Consider the following 26,690-nt stretch of genomic DNA (forward strand, 5'->3'; position numbering starts at 1 on the left):
ACGTCTCCCCACTTTTTACAATTTGCAACTGCTAACCTCTAACCTAACCAGCCCCCCTTCTAACCTCCCCCCTATTTAGCCCCCTTCTTAAGCCGAAAATTACCTTAAGCGCTTGGTGCTAAACCTCTCGAGAGAAAACCGTAGAACCTGTTTCGAAGCGTGGTTGTTGTTTTCGCAACTTCTATCGTTGTTCTGTTTTTATTTTGGATTTCTTCCAAAATGGCAGTTTTTGACGTTTCTCGGAAGTGTGACGTCACAATTCGAGTTTTTAAAATTTAAGAATTTCCGAATCCTTCAGCCTTCATGATTTATCTCATCGTCTGAATAACACTGTTAATCCTCTAAAACTGCCAATTCGGAAGGTTAGCTGCTAGCCCTCCGTTACTGTCTTTTGCATAATTCTGGTCGAATGTCAATTCTGGTCGTTCTCCTGCAGTAGACAATGGCACATATTTTTTGGCACTTATAAGGCTTGAGTTGACATAGTAGAGACGTTCAAAATCACGTAAAGCTCTGTTTAGACGCTAGCGAATCGTTTTGTATGTCCGTGCGAATGTTACAAAAGACCCATAGCATCATATGAGGACATTCTGTACGAGTTTCAACTCCGGTTCATTCTGTGTAATTGTTATTTTTCTCATTCTGATCGGCTTTGCTTCCAAAAATCTCACTTTCTAATTTTCTTACCTTATACTTTTCTTTTCCCTATTTTATGAAATTCCGACGATTTGTTTGCATGGGTGATATGATGAAGGACTAATGAATTGACTTCGGTTAACATCATACTTTCTGATCTGATTCATTAAAGATAAAACTTGATACTTTAGAGTTTTGACTACAAAAATTGCTACAAAAGTTAGATTTTGGACTACCAAAGTTAATAAACGGAGCTATAATGGAATTTCATCTTAGAAAAGTACATAGAGACCGATATCTGTGCTTGGTGACCAAATTGTTTAAGTCAAGTGTATGATGGCTGCAAGTTTTTTTCTTTCTTACAGTCATTTCCTTCAAGTCTTCTTTTCCCCGTTAGATCTCTTACATATCAATTTCAGTAGCTTTCCAATGCTTCTTTAATCTTCTTTAACAAATTAGTTAAAACTCGGCGCTCTAAAACCGTTAGTCCATGGTCAAAATTCTTTAATAATTGTTTTTTTAATTATATGGTCATGACGACTAATGTTAAGAAAATGCTTTTTAATCATGCTTTTTAATCATTTTTATTAAAGTAAACGAGCAGTATTGTTTTTTTTTGAACTGGATGATGATAACAATTCGGTATGAGAAATTATCTACAACAACCTATTTGCGAGTTTTTAAAATAGACGAATTTAATGCAAATCATTTTTGGATGCAAACGTAGCGTAATTTAATACGCGAGACCTGTCGATCATGTTAAATTAAAAGTTTTTCAGTCGCTCGTTCTCTTGTTTTAAGAACCTAGCTCAACATATCAATTAGTGCTATTATAGAGGAGGGGCGGTTGAAGTAAATACCTTTAATGACAACGCATTAAATGCTGACTTGACTTAGTTCCTGCAAAATTGTTTATTGATGTATTTATATTATGCTGGTGTGGGCCCTATCCAGCTTGTGCACGACCGTACCTAAACGGAAGGGCCCTTTTATAATTTACCTTTTTTCAACAGATCAAATTATTTTTTTTTTACTAGAGACCTTTCTATCGTAGATGAACCGAAAATGAAAAGATCGAATAGTTCTTGTTTAGAATGTTCATGTAATTCCAGGTATGAATGATATAGACGAAGTTGATGATGATCATTGCTTTGCACCTACGGATTTGGGAATCACTCTTCCTGGTCGTCAAGCTCTCACTCTACCAATACTTTTGAGTTTCTTGAAATCCGAATGTCCGCCATCCTTGTTAGAATTGCTCAAAAACGACTCAGTGATCCTTCTAGAGTGCAGGTTATTATTTTTTAGAGCCTAACAAACATGGGCTCTTTTCTTTTAAAGTCTTTCAGTGCTTTTATTATGAAAAAAAAAACATATACCACGCTTCTATTTTTAAGTGGCTTGAAGGGAACAAAACTTGATTTAGTGATTTCCCTTGCAATAAGCAAGGGTATTGAATCCGGGTACTAGACTGTTTTCCTTTAAATAGTTTTGTTCTCAGAATGGTCAAAAATAGAAATGGCAAATCAGGTTCAGTTCTAAACGAGTTCTAATTTCTCTGCGTATCCTGTACACTTTGTCTGGAGGTAATGAATACGCCTGGAACGGCGAAGGTTGTTGGTTCTGAAATTACCTGTTTTTTTTTTTCAAATGGGAAATACTCCGCTTCAAAAAAATTGTCGGTTTCTTCGTAGAAGTATTTTTCCTTTGCTGAGCGCAATTTACATTGAATTTTCTTTTAATGTTTTGGTTCTGTAGTTTATTTGCCTTTTTTTTATTAGTCTTCATTTTTTTGATTTTTTTTTGGGGTTTTTTGTTTTTGCCTTTTTTTCGGAATAATAAGTTTCGGCTTAGTGGCTTTTTTGTTCCGACTTTCGATACGAAAGTAACGGAATATTTGTGCTCGGGGTGGGTTTTTTTTTTCTTCCGACAAATTTCGACTTTTTAACTAGCCATTTTTGACGGAATTTTTTTATATCATTCAAAAGATATTGTTGTCCTGAGCTTAAATTTGAAAAGATATTTCACCTGTGATCATTTTTCGTAAAGTTGTGAGGGTTTAAAGATTGCCATTTTGGCCAATTTGGGACAATTAACGCGCGATATAATTCGCGCTATTAACGCGTAAGCGGATATTTAATCCGTCTTATAAATCGTTCCAAATTGGTTGAACGAAGCTTAATTGCCATAATTGATTTGTTACAAGGAACGAAATCTATCTTTTTGTACTTTATATGGCGAAGGGGGGGATGATTTTCATAAAAAAGTTCAAATTTTAGAAAAAAAATTTTCATTTTATTTCTTTTAATAGTTTATGTTATTACTGCTGCTCCATAAACCTTAAAAGGCAGTCGGAACATTCAGGGCATCGCCCTGATACGAGCAGTCTTGTTTTAGTTTAGACTAAGCGGCTTTAGACTTTCATTTTTTCGACTGAAAAATTAATTTAACTGAGCTGCGTTTGCTAATGGTTTTCGTTATAATCGTGGAAATTTTGTAAAGTAATTGTTAAAAATGGGGCGACTATACTGTACAACTAGACTACAGCTTGTCTTACAGATTTGTAAGAAAACTATGACTTAAAGGTAGTGAGTACAAGAAGTCAGTGCTCAATTTCATTAAATTCAAAATTAATATCTGGTTCACAATTACTCGTGCAAATTAGTCTACATGGTTCATATTACATGTGAATTAAGTTTTGAATGAAACCCTTTTGAAGAAACATTCGGTTAATTTATTTTGGTTCATTTTCATCTCATTTTTCCTTGGCTTAGTTTCCAATTTATACTTGTCAAAATAACCACGCTCACTAATTTGTGTTAAGAATTTCAAAGAATTGGTGGAATATTTGTGCTACGCGTTTTTTAGTTAAGTTTTGACTCAAAGTAACAAATTTTGGTGGAACATTCTAGATAAAACCTGAAAGATACCGATTTTCTTGAGATTTCAAAACGTCTTTCCTGAATCCAGTTTTGGAAAATTGTTTCTTTGATATTTTATATCCCAAAGCATTATGTTCTCATTTTTCCAATAACGGGCATCATTCTTTTTACTGGCTATGTAAGTTGTTTTTCTTCCCGTTGCTAATAATTGAATGATTTGAATGAGCTGAATTCACGGTCGATTATTTTGATCCAAGGTTTTTGTTGCGACCATTTGAAAATGGGGAGGAACTTTGTAATCGGGTGTTTTAGTTTTTTTGTTTTTTTTTCCACGCAAAATCAGGTACCACTTATAATAATTGGAATGGGTCGAGTGATATATCATATTAAAGCCCATTCAGCCGTTTTTCGAACGACATTAAAAAACTTAATTACGACATTTTTTCGAACGACTTTAAAAAAACTGTCGAGAAAAAAAACAGTTTGAACCAGTTAGAAATTTTACAAAAGCGTATTTATGCTGTTTAAGCCGTGAAAACTTAGTTATATTCAAGGAAAGTTAGTTCTTGGAGTTTTTTAGCGACAATTTGTGGAAAAAAACTTCAAAATTGAAAAAATTGTTGCTAAAAAATTTGAAAAATTCAATGAACGTTTGTTTTTGAATTTTTTAAACGATGTCTTGTTTTTCTAGTCATTTTCTTCAAGAACTATTTTCCAATTGGCCTATTTTACTATGAAGGTTGAATAAGCCTAAGTTCTAATTTTTTTGTCAGACACCACGCAGAAAAACCACACTAATTTGAAAAAAAAAATTTGAAGACTATGGTCGGAACTTTTGTGCTACTTGCACAGTAACCGGTTATCTATTATATATTTAAATGCGGGCTTCACTATCTCACCATGTTTAAGCTTTTTCAACGTATTATTTTTGCATGTTTAGGCTGTATCGTATATTGCAATGGTTAAGAATTTTTTTTCGATTTTCCAATTTGATTTTAGTGGTTATTTTTACCGAGTTTAATTTAAGCAGCCCAATATCGAATTAGGGGTTGCGAATTTGACCTCCAATTTGGAATGCCCGAATCATTTAAGTTAACGAGATAAGACGATTTTTGAGATTTTTTCAAAAATGTTCAGAAATTTCAAAAAACAAAATAATTTACAAAACTTGAAATTCCCAACCCTATAGTTGGGTGCTGTCGGAGTACTCTAAGGAGTTACAAATCTTGCCTCCAAATATGACTGTTCAAATCCTTGTAGTTTTCGAGATATGACGTTTTTTGTGATTTTTCAGAAAACTTAAAATATTATTAATTTTTGAAAATCTGCAATTCCCAACCCTGTAGTTGTCCTGTCAGAGTAATCATAAAAATTGTGTATCTTGCCTCCAAATATGACTGCTCAATTCTTTGTAGTTTTCGAGATATGACGTTTTTTGTGATTTTTTCAAAAATTTTCAGAAAACTTAAATTTTTATTCTTTAAAAATCTGAAATTCCCAACCCTGTAGCTAGGTCTCGTCAAAGTACTCTCAAAGATTGCGAATCTTGCCTCAAAGTATGACTGCTCAATTCTTTGTAGTTTTCGAGATATAACGTTTTTTGTGAATTTTTCAAAAATTTTCAGAAAACTTAAATTATTATTCTTTAAAAATATGAAATTCCCAACCCTAGAGCTAGGTCTCGTCAAAGTACTCTCAAGGATTGCGAATCTTGCCTCCAATTATCACTGCTCAATTTTTTGTAGTTTTCGAGATGTGACGTTTTTTGTGATTTTTCAATTTTTTCAGAAAGTTTAAATTAATTAGTTTTCAAAATTTGAAACTCCCAACTCTATAGTTCGGTGTTGTCAGGGTACTCTAAAGAGTTGCAAATCTTGCCACATGCGACTGCTAAACGCGACTGCTCAAATGATTTTATTTTCCGAGATGTGACGTTTTTTGATTTTTTCAAAATTTCTCAAAGAACTTATCTACAAAGAAATTCAAAAAATTTGAAACTACTAACTTGATGAAGATACAACCTTTTGTCAGCGTACAACCAGGGGTCTCAAATCTTGCCTTTTAATATGAATGCTCAAATCCTTATAGTTTCCGAGATAAGACGTTTTTTTTTTTTTCAATTTTTTTTCGGGAAGCTTAGGTTTGATTAAGTTCACAAAATTTTAAATTCCTAACCCTATAGTAGGATGCTCTCAGGGACTCTGTGCTTGCAAATCTGGCCTCCAAATTTTTCCAGAGGCCCATTAAGTTTTCGAGATGACGCTTTTGAAATGGGAATTTATTAAAATTAAAAGTTCGGAATTACCAACCCTGTAATTGGGTGCAGTCAGACTACACTAAAAGTTTGCAGATGTTGTTTCCCTTATATGCGGTTTTTCATGAGTTGTCGAAAAATTTCGAAGCACCGGAGGTGCGTTAAACGCTAGTCCCTTTTAAAAAAGCTTGAACTTTGTTCATATGTAGTAATTAGAAGGCAATGAGTGGATGCTTTTGAAGCTCCAATTTAATTTTTCCGGGTTGAAATGTTTCTCCTGTTAGAAATACTGCAACAGACATTTTTTGATCACGTAAGCATTTTAAATATGCGTCCTAATCAAAATTTTCTTTTCATGTTGCTTGTAATTTCAGCAAATAATTTTTATTTTAATTTTTCTTTTTTCGATTTAATTTGTTTGGGCCAGGTTATGTCGGCTTACTGGCTCCAAGTTGCGTCGTTTAGTGAGCTGAGCAAAAAAATTTGTGTGGGTGTTTTGATGGGTACTGTTTTTTTGTGGCGTATAGGATTTCTGCGCAAGTATCTTTTTTGTTCTGTAATTTTTAGAGTCGATGAAGGTAGATTGTTAAAAAGTAGGCAAACTCAACTATCGAACAGAAACGTGATCGATTTCTAGTTTCGAAAACGGAATTGATTTTTTCAGATTTTCCAGCGAAGTAAAAAGTGTCTATCAAAATTGTTGAAGAAATTTAAAGAGCTTTAAGGCAATCTTTTTTTTTGTGCGAAAGTTGAGATTGTTTAAAGAAAAAGTCAGTACTTTTTTTCTGTGTACTTCTTTTCATTGACTCTTTTCCAACTGTCTGTTGGCTATTTTCTCACGATGCAAATTTTACAATCTATTGTCTTGGCCTGTTAATTTTTCAAAAGTAGTTTAAAATGAAATATTGAAGGTTTTTCTTGTACTGTATCGCAAGTGGTGCGAAACTCCGCATGACTTTCCGCTCGATTTCTGCGATTATTTGATTAATGGTGCTTTATGATAGCCCGAAAAACCTAATGGTTTAGGTGTTTTTTTTGTGGTTTTTTCCCGTTATTTTCTTTGAACCAGAAAAAGAATTCAAAAAAGTTTTTTTTTGTCGTACGGAAATATATATTTTTGATTTTCTGGCATTTGAGCATTTTCTCATGAAGCTAGATTTTTTTTTCAACTTTTTCAGATGATTTCGCGTCGAATGTAATGCTCCATTTAGTCATTTTGTGAAAGATTTTTTTGTCAATTACTTCGCAATATTGTCGTTTTAGTTCCTGTCGGAATATATTTCGCGACATGGCCAATTTCTTCACTCATCGACTGCAGTTCTGCCCCAGTGAAAAGTTGAGCCGACCTGGGATGAATATACCTTTTACCGGTACGTAAGCTGAACTGTCGAGAGATTTGCTGAAATCATTAGAACCCAATCTGGGATAACTAGCAGCTCTATTAACTGTATTTTAACTTCTATGTAGAAAAAAGAGGGTTTCTTGGCTGATTTTATTTAAAGTAGTATTGTAGTGAAGATTGAATGCTAATTTTTTTTTGGTATGTGAGATCATCTTGTGAATGAAAAACAGCCAATCGAAAAAATGTCTTATATGTGGTAACTATATTCAACCATCCAGAATAATGAGCCTATACGGAGACAAATTAATGATCTCTGATCTCCTGATTAGTTTGCAATCCCGTCCAAGAGTATTCGTTGTTTTGAAACATGCATCAACTCAAAGGTAGGTGAGTCAAGAAAAAAAGTTTGTTTTTCAGAAATCTTATCATCGACCACGTCTCCTTCAGTCGTGGAGACGGCCAACATCCAAGAGGGGACTGTACTGGTCCCATCTGAGAGTGAACAAAATGACGATCACTGCTCTAGCACCACTTCATTAGCTAATACTGCCAGCTCATCTACTGAACACAAGCTACAAACTTCTCGTCTCGATCAAAGTAAGATTATTATCTCATTACTTCGGTTGAATTGAAATGATGCCCCAATTGAATGATAACTGATAATCGTTTTTTTTTTCGTAGTTGTGACTCAGTTAAGGCAGCGTTCTGGGGCATATATGAGCGACGAAACTGTAAATCAAGTCGAGAATGGGGCTGAGTCAGACGATTCGCAGAGGAGTAAATCCTCCAACGTGCAATGCTACGTCGAAAACCCGCTGATCAGAAGTAAGCCATACACACAGACGTCTGAAAACTTCACAGCTGTCGTCAGTTTCACTCATTTGAGATGTTTGCTCTGTAAAAAGTCATTTAGTGCGCGAAAAAATCTGGTTCATCATGCCAGACTATTCCACAGGAGCGCACTGAATGCGAAGTGCATTGGCGCCAAAAGTCCCCTGACATTGCCGTTCAAGTGCAAAATATGTGGTCACCAGTTTCAGTGGAAAAGTTCGCTCTGGCGTCACAAGAAGGAAAAGCATTCATCATACGCAGGATCTATCAATGACGTAATTGCTAGTGATTCACCTTTCGCCTCTATGACTAACTCGGAACCAGTTCATGTAAACGAGACACAGAAAGAGACCGTAGTCATAGAACCCGTTCAAAACGCATACTCACAGCCCATGAAACCTTTTCAATGCGATTTCTGCGAGGTGCGGTTTACGGGAATGAAAGCACGGAGGAAGCATATTCGACTGAAGCATCCGGATAGAGACCCTTTGAACAAAAACCGAACCGGAGTTCTTGACTTGTCCTCAAAGGAGTATGACGAGCTGCTTGGGAGCTCGTATATGAGTTCCTCGCCTCCTGGGTTTTATCCTTGTCCCGATTGTGGCGTGCAGTTCAGAATTAAAAGCAGTATGATGTCGCATCGAGCGAGGAAGCATGGCAAACGCGATAACCCAGATCGAGATCCTAATCGCAGCTGGCAGTGCAATCAATGCGGTGCTCGCTTCAATCTGGAGCTTAGCCTGAAAGTCCACGTGACCAAGAAGCACGGGAGACCAAAGCCAGATAGACCCGAACCGGGAATAACTCTGGCTAGTCATAGCTATGAAACGAAATCAGCAATTCGTGCTAGAAATGAAAGTGCGCGAAGTATTGTCGAAGATCTCCAAGATGATGATTCGTTTGTGGTTCAACAAAACGGAGTCGAATCAGAGGACAGCGAGAGTAAGTTTGGAGAAAGTTGTGGTAGCATAAACAGTTCCAGGCAGTCGAGTTCAAGTCGCGTTTGGGTGAACCCTCGACTGGCGGAGTACGAAAAAATCTCAGATATTTCTACACTGACATGCAAAATTTGTTTGACCCAGTACGCCGACCGCAAAAAGCTATTTCTTCACCTTAACAGGTGCCACATGACAGGACAAAGTCCACTAAAAACTGCTATTTTTGAAGACGAAGAAGAATTTGATGAAAATGAAGTTCTTATTCACGAGTCAAATATGGCAAACGGAGCCATGCATGATTCGGCTCGAACTTGTAGAAAGGTGAGAGATTACTCCAAAATTTGCGATTTCGATACCTTATCGTGCAAGCTATGCCCAAGACAGTGCAATAGTATGTCGCAATTACAAAACCATGCTTTGTACAAACACGTAGACATGGTTGAGCTCGTGCCCATGAAACAAGAGAATGGGGTTAGTTATGACAGTCAATCAGATTCACTGGACTTATCTCTGGATAAGGTGGAAACAGATTCAGCAAATGGAGATCCTCCCCCTGTGCTGGCAAGGAACACTAGGGCCTCAGATAAACAAAACTCGGAAGTTTCAGACTGTTGGAGTTCTGGAGTCAACGGTGAACAGCAGTCGGTTTTGGCAACAAATCAGGGCACAGCTAAGAAGAGTTCGATTTACTATTTCGGTGATTACGTAATCCTCGAGAGTCACACATGCTTGTTATGCAACAAGAGCTTGACCACCACAAGCAACTTGCTTCGACACATGGTATCTTTTCACAAGAGTGTTCAAAATGTTCTTGGAACGGCAAGTAACGGAAAATCAAATTCACAGGATGACAATTTAGATGGAATGGACTGTTAAAAAGACAACTTTATTTATTTTATTAGTTATTAGATAGCAATTATTTAAAGTTTTTAATTCCACTTGTTCTAAATTAATTCGTTGACAGTAATTTCTTTGTAAAAATTGCTCGCCGATCTGTTATTTATTGTCAATTGTTAGTGTCAATTTTTAGGTGCTGTCTTGATATGCTTCGTTTTTGAAGAAGCAATGATTGTCCCAAATTTTGTACCAAATCATCTTTTATTCAAATTTCGTTCTTCTGTCTGTTTGAGTTTTCTTTTGAATTTAATTAAACGATTTAGCTACTTAAATTGTGCCGATTTAATTGTCCATTTTTTCAAGCCGACAAAGTTATGTAATGTTTATCAAATTATGCAGTAATTTTTGATGTATTTATCTTTCATATAGATCTATTATCAAAGTACACTATTGCAATCTAGGTTGACCAATTAATTTTCCTAAAATTTCTTTTGAGGACTTTGTTACAGATCGTTTTATTTTCGATCTTTTGTACACTGGCTTATTTGTTATGGTCAGTGGATTCCATCTGCCATAGGAATACCGGGAGGGTTTTTATAACTGAGAAGGAATCAATGACTTGAACAGCGGAAATGATTCAATGGCGTTTGTTAAACTTAGATTCAGGAGAAAGTCGTTTTCTCAAAATGAAGTTATCGCCAATGTTTTTTTTATAGCAGAATTCAGAATCTAGGATTGAAGTACGTGCAAGCTGTAGAACATTTTAATACTTGCTCGGTTGCCAGATATTATTATAATCGGTTGATAGATCTATTTCCTGTTTGTATTTAACGGAGCAAATGTCCTGTAATCGGAGAAAAGACTTTCCGTGAACAATTTTTAAAAACCTGTAGGACATTGAACTTGCTTTTTTAAAGAGGAAAAAGTTTTAAAATGTGTTTTCTTACGGCTTGACTTTTGATTCTTTCTAAGTTCACTTCATTTCCTTTATTGAAAGGAAGGCAAACATCGCTATCGAACAGCAAAGGTCACAAAAAACGTGATCGATTTTTAATTTTGAAAGTGGATTTTAGTTGTCAGATTTCATTTCCTTTGGTCCTCGTCTGTTTTACAGTTCTTGTGCCCTTAGATTCCATTGTTTTTCAAAACGATCAAACTAATCCTTTGAAATGTTATTTCTATTCTTGCAATTATCTTTATAACTTGCAACTATCTTTATCAATTGTCACTTCTTTCTCGTATTCTTGAAAAGATTTTGAATTCAATACAAAATTCAGACAAATTTAGGAAAATATTATATCATTTTTTTTTCGACATTTTCTACAAAATTTTTTTAAGAAGAGTTTTTCATAGCTTTCTTTTCGACTTTTTTTCTCTTAGTTTGTCATGCTATGTATGTGTATTATCGATAGTGGGGCGAAGATTTGCTCCGTATTCAAATTGTCAATAGCTAAAACTAAAACCTAAAAAGTTAGCAATGTTAACTTTTTTGGCGGCGTACCTTAGTGAATAGGGCTTGGAGATAAGTTGTTACAAAGGGTGAATGTTTTTTGGCTGTTTTTCAATACTTTTTTCCAATCTTCTAGTCTCGTTTTAATCTGTTAAGCTTGATCCTGGGAAGCTCAAATTGCCCAGTTTTGAGAAGCGATGTGAAGTTTCACCATTTTTTGAGTACATTTATTCCTTCTTTAGTTTTCTCTATACGAGATAAAAGTTTTCTATGTCTTGTTTGGATTGTTTGAAACATAAAAGACCGAAACATAAAAGACAGGATAAGGGTTAAAATAAGCTCATGTAGCTCAAAGTATTTTCATATGTTTTTACAAGGATAATAATCGATTATAATTATCCTTGTGATAAGCAAGGGTATTGCAAACGGGTACTAGAATTTTTCCCCCTGTTATTAGCTTGTTCACAAACGGGTATTTTTCGAAGCACGTTTGAAATGGGAAACTTGCAAATATGCATCTTACGTTTTTCGCCTATATAGGGCTAGAGCTCGCTTTGAAAATGGCTGATGCAAGATTTTTCTATATAATTTTTGTACTGAAATTATTTCGGATGTTTTTCAGCTTATTAAGCGGCGAGCTTAATTCTGTCGGCTTAATTACATAATATTTATTATTTGTTTCAAGCAATTTTTTTGATCCTGATTGAACCTCGACAAGTTATTTAGAGTTTTAAAAATCAATTTGCCGACTTTTTTGGTTTTTTTTTCGAATTTTTTCTCTTCTCAAAAGTTCGTTACTTCTTGACCGGCTTGTTGTTCTTGTTACATTCCTTTTGGCGAAGGTAATTGAAGTCATGAGTTAGTTCGCAATTTTTTTGGCCAAAATATTTTTGTAGAACGGTTGGTTTTGCACCTTAGGTAACACTGTCGCTTTCGAACTTTATGATAATGTATGGAACTGTGTTTTTTTTATATTATTTTAGTTTTTCTGAGAAGCTTCGGAAGTTTTTTGTTCACTTTTTGCAACAAATTTAGTTTTGCTTGAAAGCTACACTGGCGATTTTCGAAAATTGGGTATCTTTGGAAAGGCTGCTTGCTCTTTTTGTGCATGTATGATCATCCAGTCTCTTTAACTGTACTCTTTAATTGACCCATAATTTTGGACTTTAGTTGTTTTGCTAACAACCAATTTCCAAAGGATAAAAATGGCTGCGTGAAGCTCCCCTGTGAGAGCGGCTACGCCGAAATTTTTTGCAAAATAAGTCACGGACCTCGGAGAAATCTAAGTTTTGATTTTTTTGATCGATTATGGAAACTTGATTTTTTTATACTTTTTTCGAGATTTATCCTCTCAAACCTGAAATATTGGGCTCAGTTGAAGTAGAGGATTATGCAAAGCTCCCCTGATTAGCTGATTATGCACAAATTTTTGCACAAAAAGTTATGGCCCCCGGAAATTTCAGTTTCTTTCCATTTTTTTTGAAAATATTTTACTTATCTCGACAACTACGCTCCCAAAATTGAGGCTCTGGGTTCAATCGAAAAAAGGTTATCTCTAGTTTTGCTGCATAAGCGGAAACGCCTATGTTTTCTTATACAAAAAGCTACAACTCTCGGAAAAATCATTTTTCTAATGACCGTTTTGGGCAAAGTCCAGTTTCTGAAATTACCCATTTCATCCCGCATCAGTAAAAATTCAAAAAATATCATACAGGTACTAGCTGAGCCCCTAGTTTTCTTTGGTTTTCGAAAAAATTTGGTTAATCTATTTTTTTCGAAATTTTTTTCGACTTACTTTTTAAAATTTCTCAAAAGTTCGTTACTTCTTGACCGGCTTGTTGTTCTTGTCACATTCCTTTTGGCGAAGGTAATTGAAGTCATGAGTTAGTTCGCAATTTTTTTGACCAAAATCTTTTTTGGTAGAACGGTTGGTTTTGCACCTTAGGTAACACTGTCGCTTTCGAACTTTATGATAATGTATGGAACTGTTTTTTTTATATTATTTTAGTTTTTCTGAGAAGCTTTGGAAGTTTTTTGTTCACTTTTTGCAACAAATTTAGTTTTGCTTGAAAGCTACACTGGCGATTTTCGAAAATTGGGTATCTTTGGAAAGGCTGCTTGCTCTTTTTGTGCATGTATGATCATCCAGTCTCTTTAACTGTACCTCGCTGTCTACAGCCTTCGAAAAAGTCTGGAGTATCTTGACCCATAATTTTGGACTTTAGTTGTTTTGCTTACAACCAATTTCCAAAGGATAAAAATGGCTGCGTGAAGCTCCCCTGTGAGCGCGGCTACGGCGCAATTTTTTGCAAAATAAGTCATGGACCTTGGAGAAATCTAAGTTTTGATTTTTTTTGATCGGTTATGGAAACTTGATTTTTTTAATACTTTTCTCGAGATTTATCCTCTCAAACCTGAAATATTGGGCTCAGTTGAAGTAGCGGATTATGGGAAGCTCCCCTGATTAGCTGATTATGCACAAAAAGTTATGGCCCCCGGAAGTTTCAGTTTCTTTCCATTTTTTTTGAAATTATTTTACTTATCTCGACAACTACGCTCCCAAAATTGAGGCTCTGGGTTCAATCGAAAAAAGGTTATCTGTAGTTTTGCTGCATAAGCGGAAACGCCTATGTTTTCTTTTACAAAAAGCTACAACTCTCGGAAAAATCATTTTTCTAATGACCGTTTTGGGCAAAGTCCAGTTTCTGAAATTACCCATTTCATCCCGCATCAGTAAAAATTCAAAAAATATCATACAGGTACTAGCTGAGCCCCTAGTTTTGTTGGTTTTCGAAAAATTTTGGTTTATCTATTTTTTTCCAAATTTTTTTCGACTTACTTTTTAAAATTTCTCAAAAGTTCGTTACTTCTTGACCGGCTTGTTGTTCTTGTCACATTCCTTTTGGCGAAGGTAATTGAAGTCATGAGTTAGTTCGCAATTTTTTTGGCCAAAATATTTTTGTAGAACGGTTGGTTTTGCACCTTAGGTAACACTGTCGCTTTCGAACTTTATGATAATGTATGGAACTGTGTTTTTTTATATTATTTTAGTTTTTCTGAGAAGCTTCGGAAGTTTTTTGTTCACTTTTTGCAACAAATTTAGTTTTGCTTGAAAGCTACACTGGCGATTTTCGAAAATTGGGTATCTTTGGAAAGGCTGCTTGCTCTTTTTGTGCATGTATGATCATCCAGTGTCTTTAACTGTACCTCGCTGTCTACAGCCTTCGAAAAAGTCTGGAGTATCTTGACCCATAATTTTGGACTTTAGTTGTTTTTCTTACAACCAATTTCCAAAGGATAAAAATGGCTGCGTGAAGCTCCCCTGTGAGAGCGGCTACGGTGCAATTTTTTGCAAAATAAGTCATGGACCTCGGAGAAATATAAGTTTTGATTTTTTTTGATCGGTTATGGAAACTTGATTTTTTTTATACTTTTCTCGAGATTTATCCTCTCAAACCTGAAATATTGGGCTCAGTTGAAGTAGCGGATTATGGGAAGCTCCCCTGATTAGCTGATTATGGGCAAATTTTTGCACAAAAAGTTATGGCCCCCGGAAGTTTCAGTTTCTTTCCATTTTTTTTTGAAATTATTTTACTTATCTCGACAACTATGCTCCCAAAATTGAGGCTCTAGGTTCAATCGAAAAAAGTTTATCTGTAGTTTTGCTGCATAAGCGGAAACGCCTATGTTTTCTTTTACAAAAAGCTACAACTCGGAAAAATCATTTTTCTAATGACCGTTTTGGGCAAAGTCCAGTTTCTGAAATTACCCATTTCATCCCGCATCAGTAAAAATTCAAAAAGTATCATACAGGTACTAGCTGAGCCCCTAGTTTTCGTTGGTTTTCGAAAAATTTTGGTTTATCTTTTTTTTTCCAAATTTTTTTCGACTTACTTTTTAAAATTTCTCAAAAGTTCGTTACTTCTTGACCGGCTTGTTGTTCTTGTCACATTCCTTTTGGCGAAGGTAATTGAAGTCATGAGTTAGTTCGCAATTTTTTTGGCCAAAATATTTTTGTAGAACGGTTGGTTTTGCACCTTAGGTAACACTGTCGCTTTCGAACTTTATGATAATGTATGGAACTGTGTTTTTTATATTATTTTAGTTTTTCTGAGAAGCTTCGGAAATTTTTTGTTCACTTTTTGCAACAAATTTAGTTTTGCTTGAAAGCTACACTGGCGATTTTCGAAAATTGGGTATCTTTGGAAAGGCTGCTTGTTCTTTTTGTGCATGTATGATCATCCAGTCTCTTTAACTGTACCTCGCTGTCTACAGCCTTCGAAAAAGTCTGGAGTATCTTGACCCATAATTTTGGACTTTAGTTGTTTTGCTTACAACCAATTTCCAAAGGATAAAAATGGCTGCGTGAAGCTCCCCTGTGAGCGCGGCTACGGCGCAATTTTTTGCAAAATAAGTCATGGACCTTGGAGAAATCTAAGTTTTGATTTTTTTTGATCGGTTATGGAAACTTGATTTTTTAAATACTTTTCTCGAGATTTATCCTCTCAAACCTGAAATATTGGGCTCAGTTGAAGAAGCGGATTATGGGAAGCTCCCCTGATTAGCTGATTATGCACAAAAAGTTATGGCCCCCGGAAGTTTCAGTTTCTTTCCATTTTTTTTGAAATTATTTTACTTATCTCGACAACTACGCTCCCAAAATTGAGGCTCTGGGTTCAATCGAAAAAAGGTTATCTGTAGTTTTGCTGCATAAGCGGAAACGCCTATGTTTTCTTTTACAAAAAGCTACAACTCTCGGAAAAATCATTTTTCTAATGACCGTTTTGGGCAAAGTCCAGTTTCTGAAATTACCCATTTCATCCCGCATCAGTAAAAATTCAAAAAATATCATACAGGTACTAGCTGAGCCCCTAGTTTTGTTGGTTTTCGAAAAATTTTGGTTTATCTATTTTTTTCCAAATTTTTTTCGACTTACTTTTTAAAATTTCTCAAAAGTTCGTTACTTCTTGACCGGCTTGTTGTTCTTGTCACATTCCTTTTGGCGAAGGTAATTGAAGTCATGAGTTAGTTCGCAATTTTTTTGGCCAAAATATTTTTGTAGAACGGTTGGTTTTGCACCTTAGGTAACACTGTCGCTTTCGAACTTTATGATAATGTATGGAACTGTGTTTTTTTATATTATTTTAGTTTTTCTGAGTAGCTTCGGAAGTTTTTTGTTCACTTTTTGCAACAAATTTAGTTTTGCTTGAAAGCTACACTGGCGATTTTCGAAAATTGGGTATCTTTGGAAAGGCTGCTTGCTCTTTTTGTGCATGTATGATCATCCAGTGTCTTTAACTGTACCTCGCTGTCTACAGCCTTCGAAAAAGTCTGGAGTATCTTGACCCATAATTTTGGACTTTAGTTGTTTTTCTTACAACCAATTTCCAAAGGATAAAAATGGCTGCGTGAAGCTCCCCTGTGAGAGCGGCTACGGTGCAATTTTTTGCAAAATAAGTCATGGACCTCGGAGAAATATAAGTTTTGATTTTTTTTGATCGGTTATGGAAACTTGATTTTTTTTATACTTTTCTCGAGATTTATCCTCTCAAACCTGAAATATTGGGCTCAGTTGAAGTAGCGGATTATGGGAAGCTCCCCTGATTAGCTGATTATGGGCAAATTTTTGCACAAAAAGTTATGGCCCCCGGAAGTTTCAGTTTCTTTCCATTTTTTTTTGAAATTATTTTACTTATCTCGACAACTATGCTCCCAAAATTGAGGCTCTGGGTTCAATCGAAAAAAGGTTATCTGTAGTTTTGCTGCATAAGCGGAAACGCCTATGTTTTCTTTTACAAAAAGCTACAACTCGGAAAAATCATTTTTCTAATGACCGTTTTGGGCAAAGTCCAGTTTCTGAAATTACCCATTTCATCCCGCATCAGTAAAAATTCAAAAAGTATCATACAGGTACTAGCTGAGCCCCTAGTTTTCGTTGGTTTTCGAAAAATTTTGGTTTATCTTTTTTTTTCCAAATTTTTTTCGACTTACTTTTTAAAATTTCTCAAAAGTTCGTTACTTCTTGACCGGCTTGTTGTTCTTGTCACATTCCTTTTGGCGAAGGTAATTGAAGTCATGAGTTAGTTCGCAATTTTTTTGGCCAAAATATTTTTGTAGAACGGTTGGTTTTGCACCTTAGGTAACACTGTCGCTTTCGAACTTTATGATAATGTATGGAACTGTGTTTTTTTATATTATTTTAGTTTTTCTGAGAAGCTTCGGAAGTTTTTTGTTCACTTTTTGCAACAAATTTAGTTTTGCTTGAAAGCTACACTGGCGATTTTCGAAAATTGGGTATCTTTGGAAAGGCTGCTTGCTCTTTTTGTGCATGTATGATCATCCAGTGTCTTTAACTGTACCTCGCTGTCTACAGCCTTCGAAAAAGTCTGGAGTATCTTGACCCATAATTTTGGACTTTAGTTGTTTTTCTTACAACCAATTTCCAAAGGATAAAAATGGCTGCGTGAAGCTCCCCTGTGAGAGCGGCTACGGTGCAATTTTTTGCAAAATAAGTCATGGACCTCGGAGAAATATAAGTTTTGATTTTTTTTGATCGGTTATGGAAACTTGATTTTTTTTATACTTTTCTCGAGATTTATCCTCTCAAACCTGAAATATTGGGCTCAGTTGAAGTAGCGGATTATGGGAAGCTCCCCTGATTAGCTGATTATGGGCAAATTTTTGCACAAAAAGTTATGGCCCCCGGAAGTTTCAGTTTCTTTCCATTTTTTTTTGAAATTATTTTACTTATCTCGACAACTATGCTCCCAAAATTGAGGCTCTGGGTTCAATCGAAAAAAGGTTATCTGTAGTTTTGCTGCATAAGCGGAAACGCCTATGTTTTCTTTTACAAAAAGCTACAACTCGGAAAAATCATTTTTCTAATGACCGTTTTGGGCAAAGTCCAGTTTCTGAAATTACCCATTTCATCCCGCATCAGTAAAAATTCAAAAAGTATCATACAGGTACTAGCTGAGCCCCTAGTTTTCGTTGGTTTTCGAAAAATTTTGGTTTATCTTTTTTTTTCCAAATTTTTTTCGACTTACTTTTTAAAATTTCTCAAAAGTTCGTTACTTCTTGACCGGCTTGTTGTTCTTGTCACATTCCTTTTGGCGAAGGTAATTGAAGTCATGAGTTAGTTCGCAATTTTTTTGGCCAAAATATTTTTGTAGAACGGTTGGTTTTGCACCTTAGGTAACACTGTCGCTTTCGAACTTTATGATAATGTATGGAACTGTGTTTTTTTATATTATTTAAGTTTTTCTGAGAAGCTTCGGAAGTTTTTTGTTCACTTTTTGCAACAAATTTAGTTTTGCTTGAAAGCTACACTGGCGATTTTCGAAAATTGGGTATCTTTGGAAAGGCTGCTTGCTCTTTTTGTGCATGTATGATCATCCAGTGTCTTTAACTGTACCTCGCTGTCCACAGCCTTCGAAAAAGTCTGGAGTATCTTGACCCATAATTTTGGACTTTAGTTGTTTTTCTTACAACCAATTTCCAAAGGATAAAAATGGCTGCGTGAAGCTCCCCTGTGAGAGCGGCTACGGTGCAATTTTTTGCAAAATAAGTCATGGACCTCGGAGAAATATAAGTTTTGATTTTTTTTGATCGGTTATGGAAACTTGATTTTTTTTATACTTTTCTCGAGATTTATCCTCTCAAACCTGAAATATTGGGCTCAGTTGAAGTAGCGGATTATGGGAAGCTCCCCTGATTAGCTGATTATGGGCAAATTTTTGCACAAAAAGTTATGGCCCCCGGAAGTTTCAGTTTCTTTCCATTTTTTTTTTGAAATTATTTTACTTATCTCGACAACTATGCTCCCAAAATTGAGGCTCTGGGTTCAATCGAAAAAAGGTTATCTGTAGTTTTGCTGCATAAGCGGAAACGCCTATGTTTTCTTTTACAAAAAGCTACAACTCGGAAAAATCATTTTTCTAATGACCGTTTTGGGCAAAGTCCAGTTTCTGAAATTACCCATTTCATCCCGCATCAGTAAAAATTCAAAAAGTATCATACAGGTACTAGCTGAGCCCCTAGTTTTCGTTGGTTTTCGAAAAATTTTGGTTTATCTTTTTTTTTCCAAATTTTTTTCGACTTACTTTTTAAAATTTCTCAAAAGTTCGTTACTTCTTGACCGGCTTGTTGTTCTTGTCACATTCCTTTTGGCGAAGGTAATTGAAGTCATGAGTTAGTTCGCAATTTTTTTGGCCAAAATATTTTTGTAGAACGGTTGGTTTTGCACCTTAGGTAACACTGTCGCTTTCGAACTTTATGATAATGTATGGAACTGTGTTTTTTTATATTATTTTAGTTTTTCTGAGAAGCTTCGGAAGTTTTTTGTTCAGTTTTTGCAACAAATTTAGTTTTGCTTGAAAGCTACACTGGCGATTTTCGAAAATTGGGTATCTTTGGAAAGGCTGCTTGCTCTTTTTGTGCATGTATGATCATCCAGTCTCTTTAACTGTACCTCGCTGTCTACAGCCTTCGAAAAAGTCTGGAGTATCTTGAACCATAATTTTGGACTTTAGTTGTTTTGCTTACAACCAATTTCCAAAGGATAAAAATGGCTGCGTGAAGCTCCCCTGTGAGAGCGGCTACGCCGAAATTTTTTGCAAAATAAGTCATGGACCTCGGAGAAATCTAAGTTTTGATTTTTTTTGATCGGTTATGGAAACTTGATTTTTTTAATACTTTTCTCGAGATTTATCCTCTCAAACCTGAAATATTGGGCTCAGTTGAAGTAGCGGATTATGGGAAGCTCCCCTGATTAGCTGATTATGCACAAATTTTTGCACAAAAAGTTATGGCCCCCGGAAATTTCAGTTTCTTTCCATTTTTTTTTGAAATTATTTTACTTATCTCGACAACTACGCTCCCAAAATTGAGGCTCTGGGTTCAATCGAAAAAAGGTTATCTTTAGTTTTGCTGCATAAGCGGAAACGCCTATGTTTTCTTATACAAAAAGCTACAACTCTCGGAAAAATCATTTTTCTAATGACCGTTTTGGGCAAAGTCCAGTTTCTGAAATTACCCATTTCATCCTGCATCAGTAAAAATTCAAAAATATCATACAGGTACTAGCTGAGCCCCTAGTTTTTGTTGGTTTTCGAAAAATTTTGGTTTATCTATTTTCCAAATTTTTTTTCGACTTACTTTTTAAATTTTTTTGTTTTATCGCAAGTTTTTTTCATTCGCTAGTCAAGTGATAACCATACATAATTGTCAAAAATGAGTATATCACCCCGTTATTTTTAAGGTACTATTACGATAGAGTGGCCCCTCAAAATAGCAACTAAGACAGACAGATCCCGTATGCATTTCGCATGTTATTATTTTGAAATTAATTTGTGTATAAATTATTCATTTCAAAAATCCAAAAATCTCGCGAATTATTACAGATTTAAAGATTAAACATTTTTAAAACTACATAAATTACATCAAGAAATTTGCTCTCTTCATTTTATTTCAAAGTTTTAAAACCATAATTGGGTTAAATTACTTGTCATCAAAATTCAATTTTGCCGTTTTTTTGAAGTTTTCACCTTAAAATTGTAGTTTTACGAAATAACAAAACATTTGATATTATACTGCGACATCTTTTTAAATGGTGAAATAATAATTATGAAATAGCTTTAGAGCTCTAGATGTTTTATTCTCAAAGCACCTGGTTTTTTCAATGGACCTGGTTTTTTCATAGTTGTACCATAATCAATAACTTTGGATGCAAGAAGGATCAGCCGCCACCTCTGCTACTATAGAGTTTTGTTATCGATCAGTGAGATAATTGTCTGTATTAGGTACTCCCAAGTCCAAAGTAAGCAAATGTTTCTGTCTGTCAATCAGTTAAAGTCAATGGTTTCATTCAATACTAAATGATCACGTTTTGTTTTTTATGCTAAGAAATTTGTCTACAATTCCTCTTGGTCTACATGATATGAACTTACTGCCTGAAACAAAAGCACTTTTCTTGGCTGAGTGTAAAAATGTAACAAAACAGTAATGATAATGATGAACAAAACAGTGCGAAAAATGAGGAATTTCCGATACGGCAAGCGCGGATTTCAGGATTTTTTTTTATAACTAGAAATGTTTCTCCAGCTTGGTTATTTCAAAAATATTTACCACTGCTGCATGTTCGGAATTATGCGCCGGAAACGGAGGCGGAGCAATAAGCAGAATGATCCAAGCGCAGAATGGGTCCAAGAGCAGAAAAACAGAACAAAATTGCCTTACGTTGGTTTATACGGGCTAATTGATAAAGCAAATTTTTAGAATGGTCAAAAATACCAAGAAAATGAATAAATTACGCATGAATTGAATAATTTCATTCGGTTTTCTGAGAAGAAAGTTTTGAGAAATCTTGATTAAATTATTCAAATTATGCATAAAATGTGCAGTTGCTTTGTTATTATTGACATTTCTGATAATTAGGTAACCGATTAGCTTATAAAAATTGACATTTTTCAGTTTTTCTGCTCTTGGACCCTTTCTGCTCTTAGATCATTCTGCTTATTGACTGGCCACCGCCGGAAACACAGGTACATTAAGAGACTCTGCTTCATTGTATTGCCAAGTAAAACAACGGTGCTAGGGATTTTAGCGGCAGGTTTTTTTTAGCAGACAACAATTATAAAGTAAGATAGCTAACTTCAAACGCGGCATTGGCGATTAGCGATCGCTTACTCCGCTGCGCTTCAATTCAACACGAGTGTTATTGTGCGCGTTGTTTTTGTTTTGCCGCTAATTTAGACTTGTTTTTTTTTGAAGTTGATAGTTATGTTGACAAATCGTGAGATAATTGACTTGATTGGTGAAGCTTGGCCCCACACTGAGCGTCTTTTTGAGTCTGTCAATCAATCATCCATCACATTATTACGTTTGTCTGCTTAAAGACTCATTTTTCACTTTTATGCTAAAAGATTTGTCTGCTAAACGATCGGTCCCCTGAAGCAACCTAAATTAATGAATTCGGTCAAGGTGCAAGTCTTTACACATGTTAGAATTTTATTGGCACGATCAGAAAAAACTCAGAAATAAAGAAAGATCAGAGAGCAGCGTTCTCGCGGAAACCGCTTACAATTCAAAAAACGGAAGGCCTGCAAGAAACGAAGGTCTGCGAATATAATGACCGTTTTGGGCAAAGTCCAGTTTCTGAAATTACCCATTTCATCCCGCATCAGTAAAAATTCAAAAAATATCATACAGGTACTAGCTGAGCCCCTAGTTTTCGTTGGTTTTCGAAAAATTTTGGTTTATCTATTTTCCAAATTTTTTTTCGACTTACTTTTTAAATTTTTTTGTTTTATCGCAAGTTGTTTTCATTCGCTAGTCAAGTGATAACCATACATAATTGTCAAAAATGAGTATATCACCCCGTTATTTTTAAGGTACTATTACGATAGAGTGGCCCCTCAAAATAGCAACTAAGACAGTTTTGGGCAAAGTCCAGTTTCTGAAATTACCCATTTCATCCCGCATCAGTAAAAATTCAAAAAATATCATACAGGTACTAGCTGAGCCCCTAGTTTTCGTTGGTTTTCGAAAAATTTTGGTTTATCTATTTTCCAAATTTTTTTTCGACTTACTTTTTAAATTTTTTTATTTTATCGCAAGTTTTTTTCATTCGCTAGTCAAGTGATAACCATACATAATTGTCAAAAATGAGTATATCACCCCGTTATTTTTAAGGTACTATTACGATAGAGTGGCCCCTCAAAATAGCATCTAAGACAGACAGATCCCGTATGCATTTCGCATGTTATTATTTTGAAATTAATTTGTGTATAAATTATTCATTTCAAAAATCCAAAAATCTCGCGAATTATTACAGATTTAAAGATTAAACATTTTAAAAACTACATAAATTACATCAAGAAACTTGCTCTCTTCATTTTATTTCAAAGTTTAAAAACCATAATTGGGTTAAATTACTTGTCATCAAAATTCAATTTTGCCGTTTTTTTGAAGTTTTCACCTTAAAATTGTAGTTTTACGAAATAACAAAACATTTGATATTATACTGCGACAGCTTTTTAAATGGTGAAATAATAATTATTAAATAGCTTTAGAGCTCTAGATGTTTTATTCTCAAAGCACCTGGTTTTTTCAATGGACCTGGTTTTTTCATAGTTGTACCATAATCAATAACTTTGGATGCAAGAAGGATCAGCCGCCACCTCTGCTACTATAGAGTTTTGTTATCGATCAGTGAGATAATTGTCTTTATTAGGTACTCCCAAGTCCAGAGTAAGCAAATGTTTCTGTCTGTCAATCAGTTAAAGTCAATGGTTTCATTCAATACTAAATGATCACGTTTTGTTTTTTATGCTAAGAAATTTGTCTACAATTCCTCTTGGTCTACATGATATGAACTTACTGCCTGAAACAAAAGCACTTTTCTTGGCTGAGTGTAAAAATGTAACAAAACAGTAATGATAATGATGAACAAAACAGTGCGAAAAATGAGGAATTTCCGATACGGCAAGCGCGGATTTCAGGATTTTTTTTTATAACTAGAAATGTTTCTCCAGCTTGGTTATTTCAAAAATATTTACCACTGCTGCATGTTCGGAATTATGCGCCGGAAACGGAGGCGGAGCAATAAGCAGAATGATCCAAGCGCAGAATGGGTCCAAGAGCAGAAAAACAGAACAAAATTGCCTTACGTTGGTTTATACGGGCTAATTGATAAAGCAAATTTTTAGAATGGTCAAAAATACCAAGAAAATGAATAAATTATGCATGAATTGAATAATTTCATTCGGTTTTCTGATAAGAAAGTTTTGAGAAATCTTGATTAAATTATTCAAATTATGCATAAAATGTGCAGTTGCTTTGTTATTATTGACATTTCTGATAATTAGGTAACCGATTAGCTTATAAAAATTGACATTTTTCAGTTTTTCTGCTCTTGGACCCTTTCTGCTCTTAGATCATTCTGCTTATTGACTGGCCACCGCCGGAAACACAGGTACATTAAGAGACTCTGCTTCATTGTATTGCCAAGTAAAACAACGGTGCTAGGGATTTTAGCGGCAGGTTTTTTTTAGCAGACACAACAATTATAAAGTAAGATAGCTAACTTCAAACGCGGCATTGGCGATTAGCGATCGCTTACTCCGCTGCGCTTCAATTCAACACGAGTGTTATTGTGCGCGTTGTTTTTGTTTTGCCGCTAATTTAGACTTGTTTTTTTTGAAGTTGATAGTTATGTTGACAAATCGTGAGATAATTGACTTGATTGGTGAAGCTTGGCCCCACACTGAGCGTCTTTTTGAGTCTGTCAATCAATCATCCATCACATTATTACGTTTGTCTGCTTAAAGACTTATTTTTCACTTTTATGCTAAAAGATTTGTCTGCTAAACGATCGGTCCCCTGAAGCAACCTAAAATAATGAATTCGGTCAAGGTGCAAGTCTTTACACATGTTAGAATTTTATTGGCACGATCAGAAAAAACTCAGAAATAAAGAAAGATCAGAGAGCAGCGTTCTCGCGGAAACCGCTTACAATTCAAAAAACGGAAGGCCTGCAAGAAACGAAGGTCTGCGAATATAATGACCGTTTTGGGCAAAGTCCAGTTTCTGAAATTACCCATTTCATCCCGCATCAGTAAAAATTCAAAAAATATCATACAGGTACTAGCTGAGCCCCTAGTTTTCGTTGGTTTTCGAAAAATTTTGGTTTATCTATTTTCCAAATTTTTTTTCGACTTACTTTTTAAATTTTTTTGTTTTATCGCAAGTTTTTTTCATTCGCTAGTCAAGTGATAACCATACATAATTGTCAAAAATGAGTATATCACCCCGTTATTTTTAAGGTACTATTACGATAGAGTGGCCCCTCAAAATAGCAACTAAGACAGACAGATCCCGTATGCATTTCGCATGTTATTATTTTGAAATTAATTTGTGTATAAATTATTCATTTCAAAAATCCAAAAATCTCGCGAATTATTACAGATTTAAAGATTAAACATTTTTAAAACTACATAAATTACATCAAGAAACTTGCTCTCTTCATTTTATTTCAAAGTTTAAAAACCATAATTGGGTTAAATTACTTGTCATCAAAATTCAATTTTGCCGTTTTTTTTGAAGTTTTCACCTTAAAATTGTAGTTTTACGAAATAACAAAACATTTGATATTATACTGCGACATCTTTTTAAATGGTGAAATAATAATTATTAAATAGCCTTAGAGCTCTAGATGTTTTATTCTCAAAGCACCTGGTTTTTTCAATGGACCTGGTTTTTTCATAGTTGTACCATAATCAATAACTTTGGATGCAAGAAGGATCAGCCGCCACCTCTGCTACTATAGAGTTTTGTTATCGATCAGTGAGATAATTGTCTTTATTAGGTACTCCCAAGTCCAGAGTAAGCAAATGTTTCTGTCTGTCAATCAGTTAAAGTCAATGGTTTCATTCAATACTAAATGATCACGTTTTGTTTTTTATGCTAAGAAATTTGTCTACAATTCCTCTTGGTCTACATGATATGAACTTACTGCCTGAAACAAAAGCACTTTTCTTGGCTGAGTGTAAAAATGTAACAAAACAGTAATGATAATGATGAACAAAACAGTGCGAAAAATGAGGAATTTCCGATACGGCAAGCGCGGATTTCAGGATTTTTTTTTATAACTAGAAATGTTTCTCCAGCTTGGTTATTTCAAAAATATTTACCACTGCTGCATGTTCGGAATTATGCGCCGGAAACGGAGGCGGAGCAATAAGCAGAATGATCCAAGCGCAGAATGGGTCCAAGAGCAGAAAAACAGAACAAAATTGCCTTACGTTGGTTTATACGGGCTAATTGATAAAGCAAATTTTTAGAATGGTCAAAAATACCAAGAAAATGAATAAATTACGCATGAATTGAATAATTTCATTCGGTTTTCTGATAAGAAAGTTTTGAGAAATCTTGATTAAATTATTCAAATTATGCATAAAATGTGCAGTTGCTTTGTTATTATTGTCATTTCTGATAATTAGGTAACCGATTAGCTTATAAAAATTGACATTTTTCAGTTTTTCTGCTCTTGGACCCTTTCTGCTCTTAGATCATTCTGCTTATTGACTGGCCACCGCCGGAAACACAGGTACATTAAGAGACTCTGCTTCATTGTATTGCCAAGTAAAACAACGGTGCTAGGGATTTTAGCGGCAGGTTTTTTTTTAGCAGACACAACAATTATAAAGTAAGATAGCTAACTTCAAACGCGGCATTGGCGATTAGCGATCGCTTACTCCGCTGCGCTTCAATTCAACACGAGTGTTATTGTGCGCGTTGTTTTTGTTTTGCCGCTAATTTAGACTTGTTTTTTTTGAAGTTGATAGTAATGTTGACAAATCGTGAGATAATTGACTTGATTGGTGAAGCTTGGCCCCACACTGAGCGTCTTTTTGAGTCTGTCAATCAATCATCCATCACATTATTACGTTTGTCTGCTTAAAGACTCATTTTTCACTTTTATGCTAAAAGATTTGTCTGCTAAACGATCGGTCCCCTGAAG

The 26,690-nt window shown here is 35.0% G+C and overlaps 2 protein-coding genes across 2 annotated transcripts in view; one reads left to right on the plus strand and one right to left on the minus strand.

Annotated features, from left to right (window-relative positions):
- LOC134846441 (zinc finger protein 616-like) overlaps positions 1-10,111 on the plus strand; it is a 117,154-nt gene extending 107,043 nt beyond the window's left edge. The window contains exons 2-5 of the mRNA XM_063863796.1: positions 1,747-1,929; positions 7,036-7,142; positions 7,532-7,711; positions 7,796-10,111. Of these exons, the coding sequence (XP_063719866.1) occupies positions 1,751-1,929; positions 7,036-7,142; positions 7,532-7,711; positions 7,796-9,759 (2,430 nt within the window). The 5' untranslated portion in view covers positions 1,747-1,750 and the 3' untranslated portion in view covers positions 9,760-10,111. The remainder of the gene's footprint in view (positions 1-1,746; positions 1,930-7,035; positions 7,143-7,531; positions 7,712-7,795) is intronic.
- LOC134846442 (uncharacterized) overlaps positions 1-26,690 on the minus strand; it is a 412,051-nt gene that overhangs the window by 45,388 nt on the left and 339,973 nt on the right. The window lies entirely within an intron of this gene.

Source organism: Symsagittifera roscoffensis, chromosome 5, assembly GCF_963678635.1.
Source record: "Symsagittifera roscoffensis chromosome 5, txSymRosc1.1, whole genome shotgun sequence".
NCBI classification, from domain to species: domain Eukaryota; kingdom Metazoa; phylum Xenacoelomorpha; order Acoela; family Convolutidae; genus Symsagittifera; species Symsagittifera roscoffensis.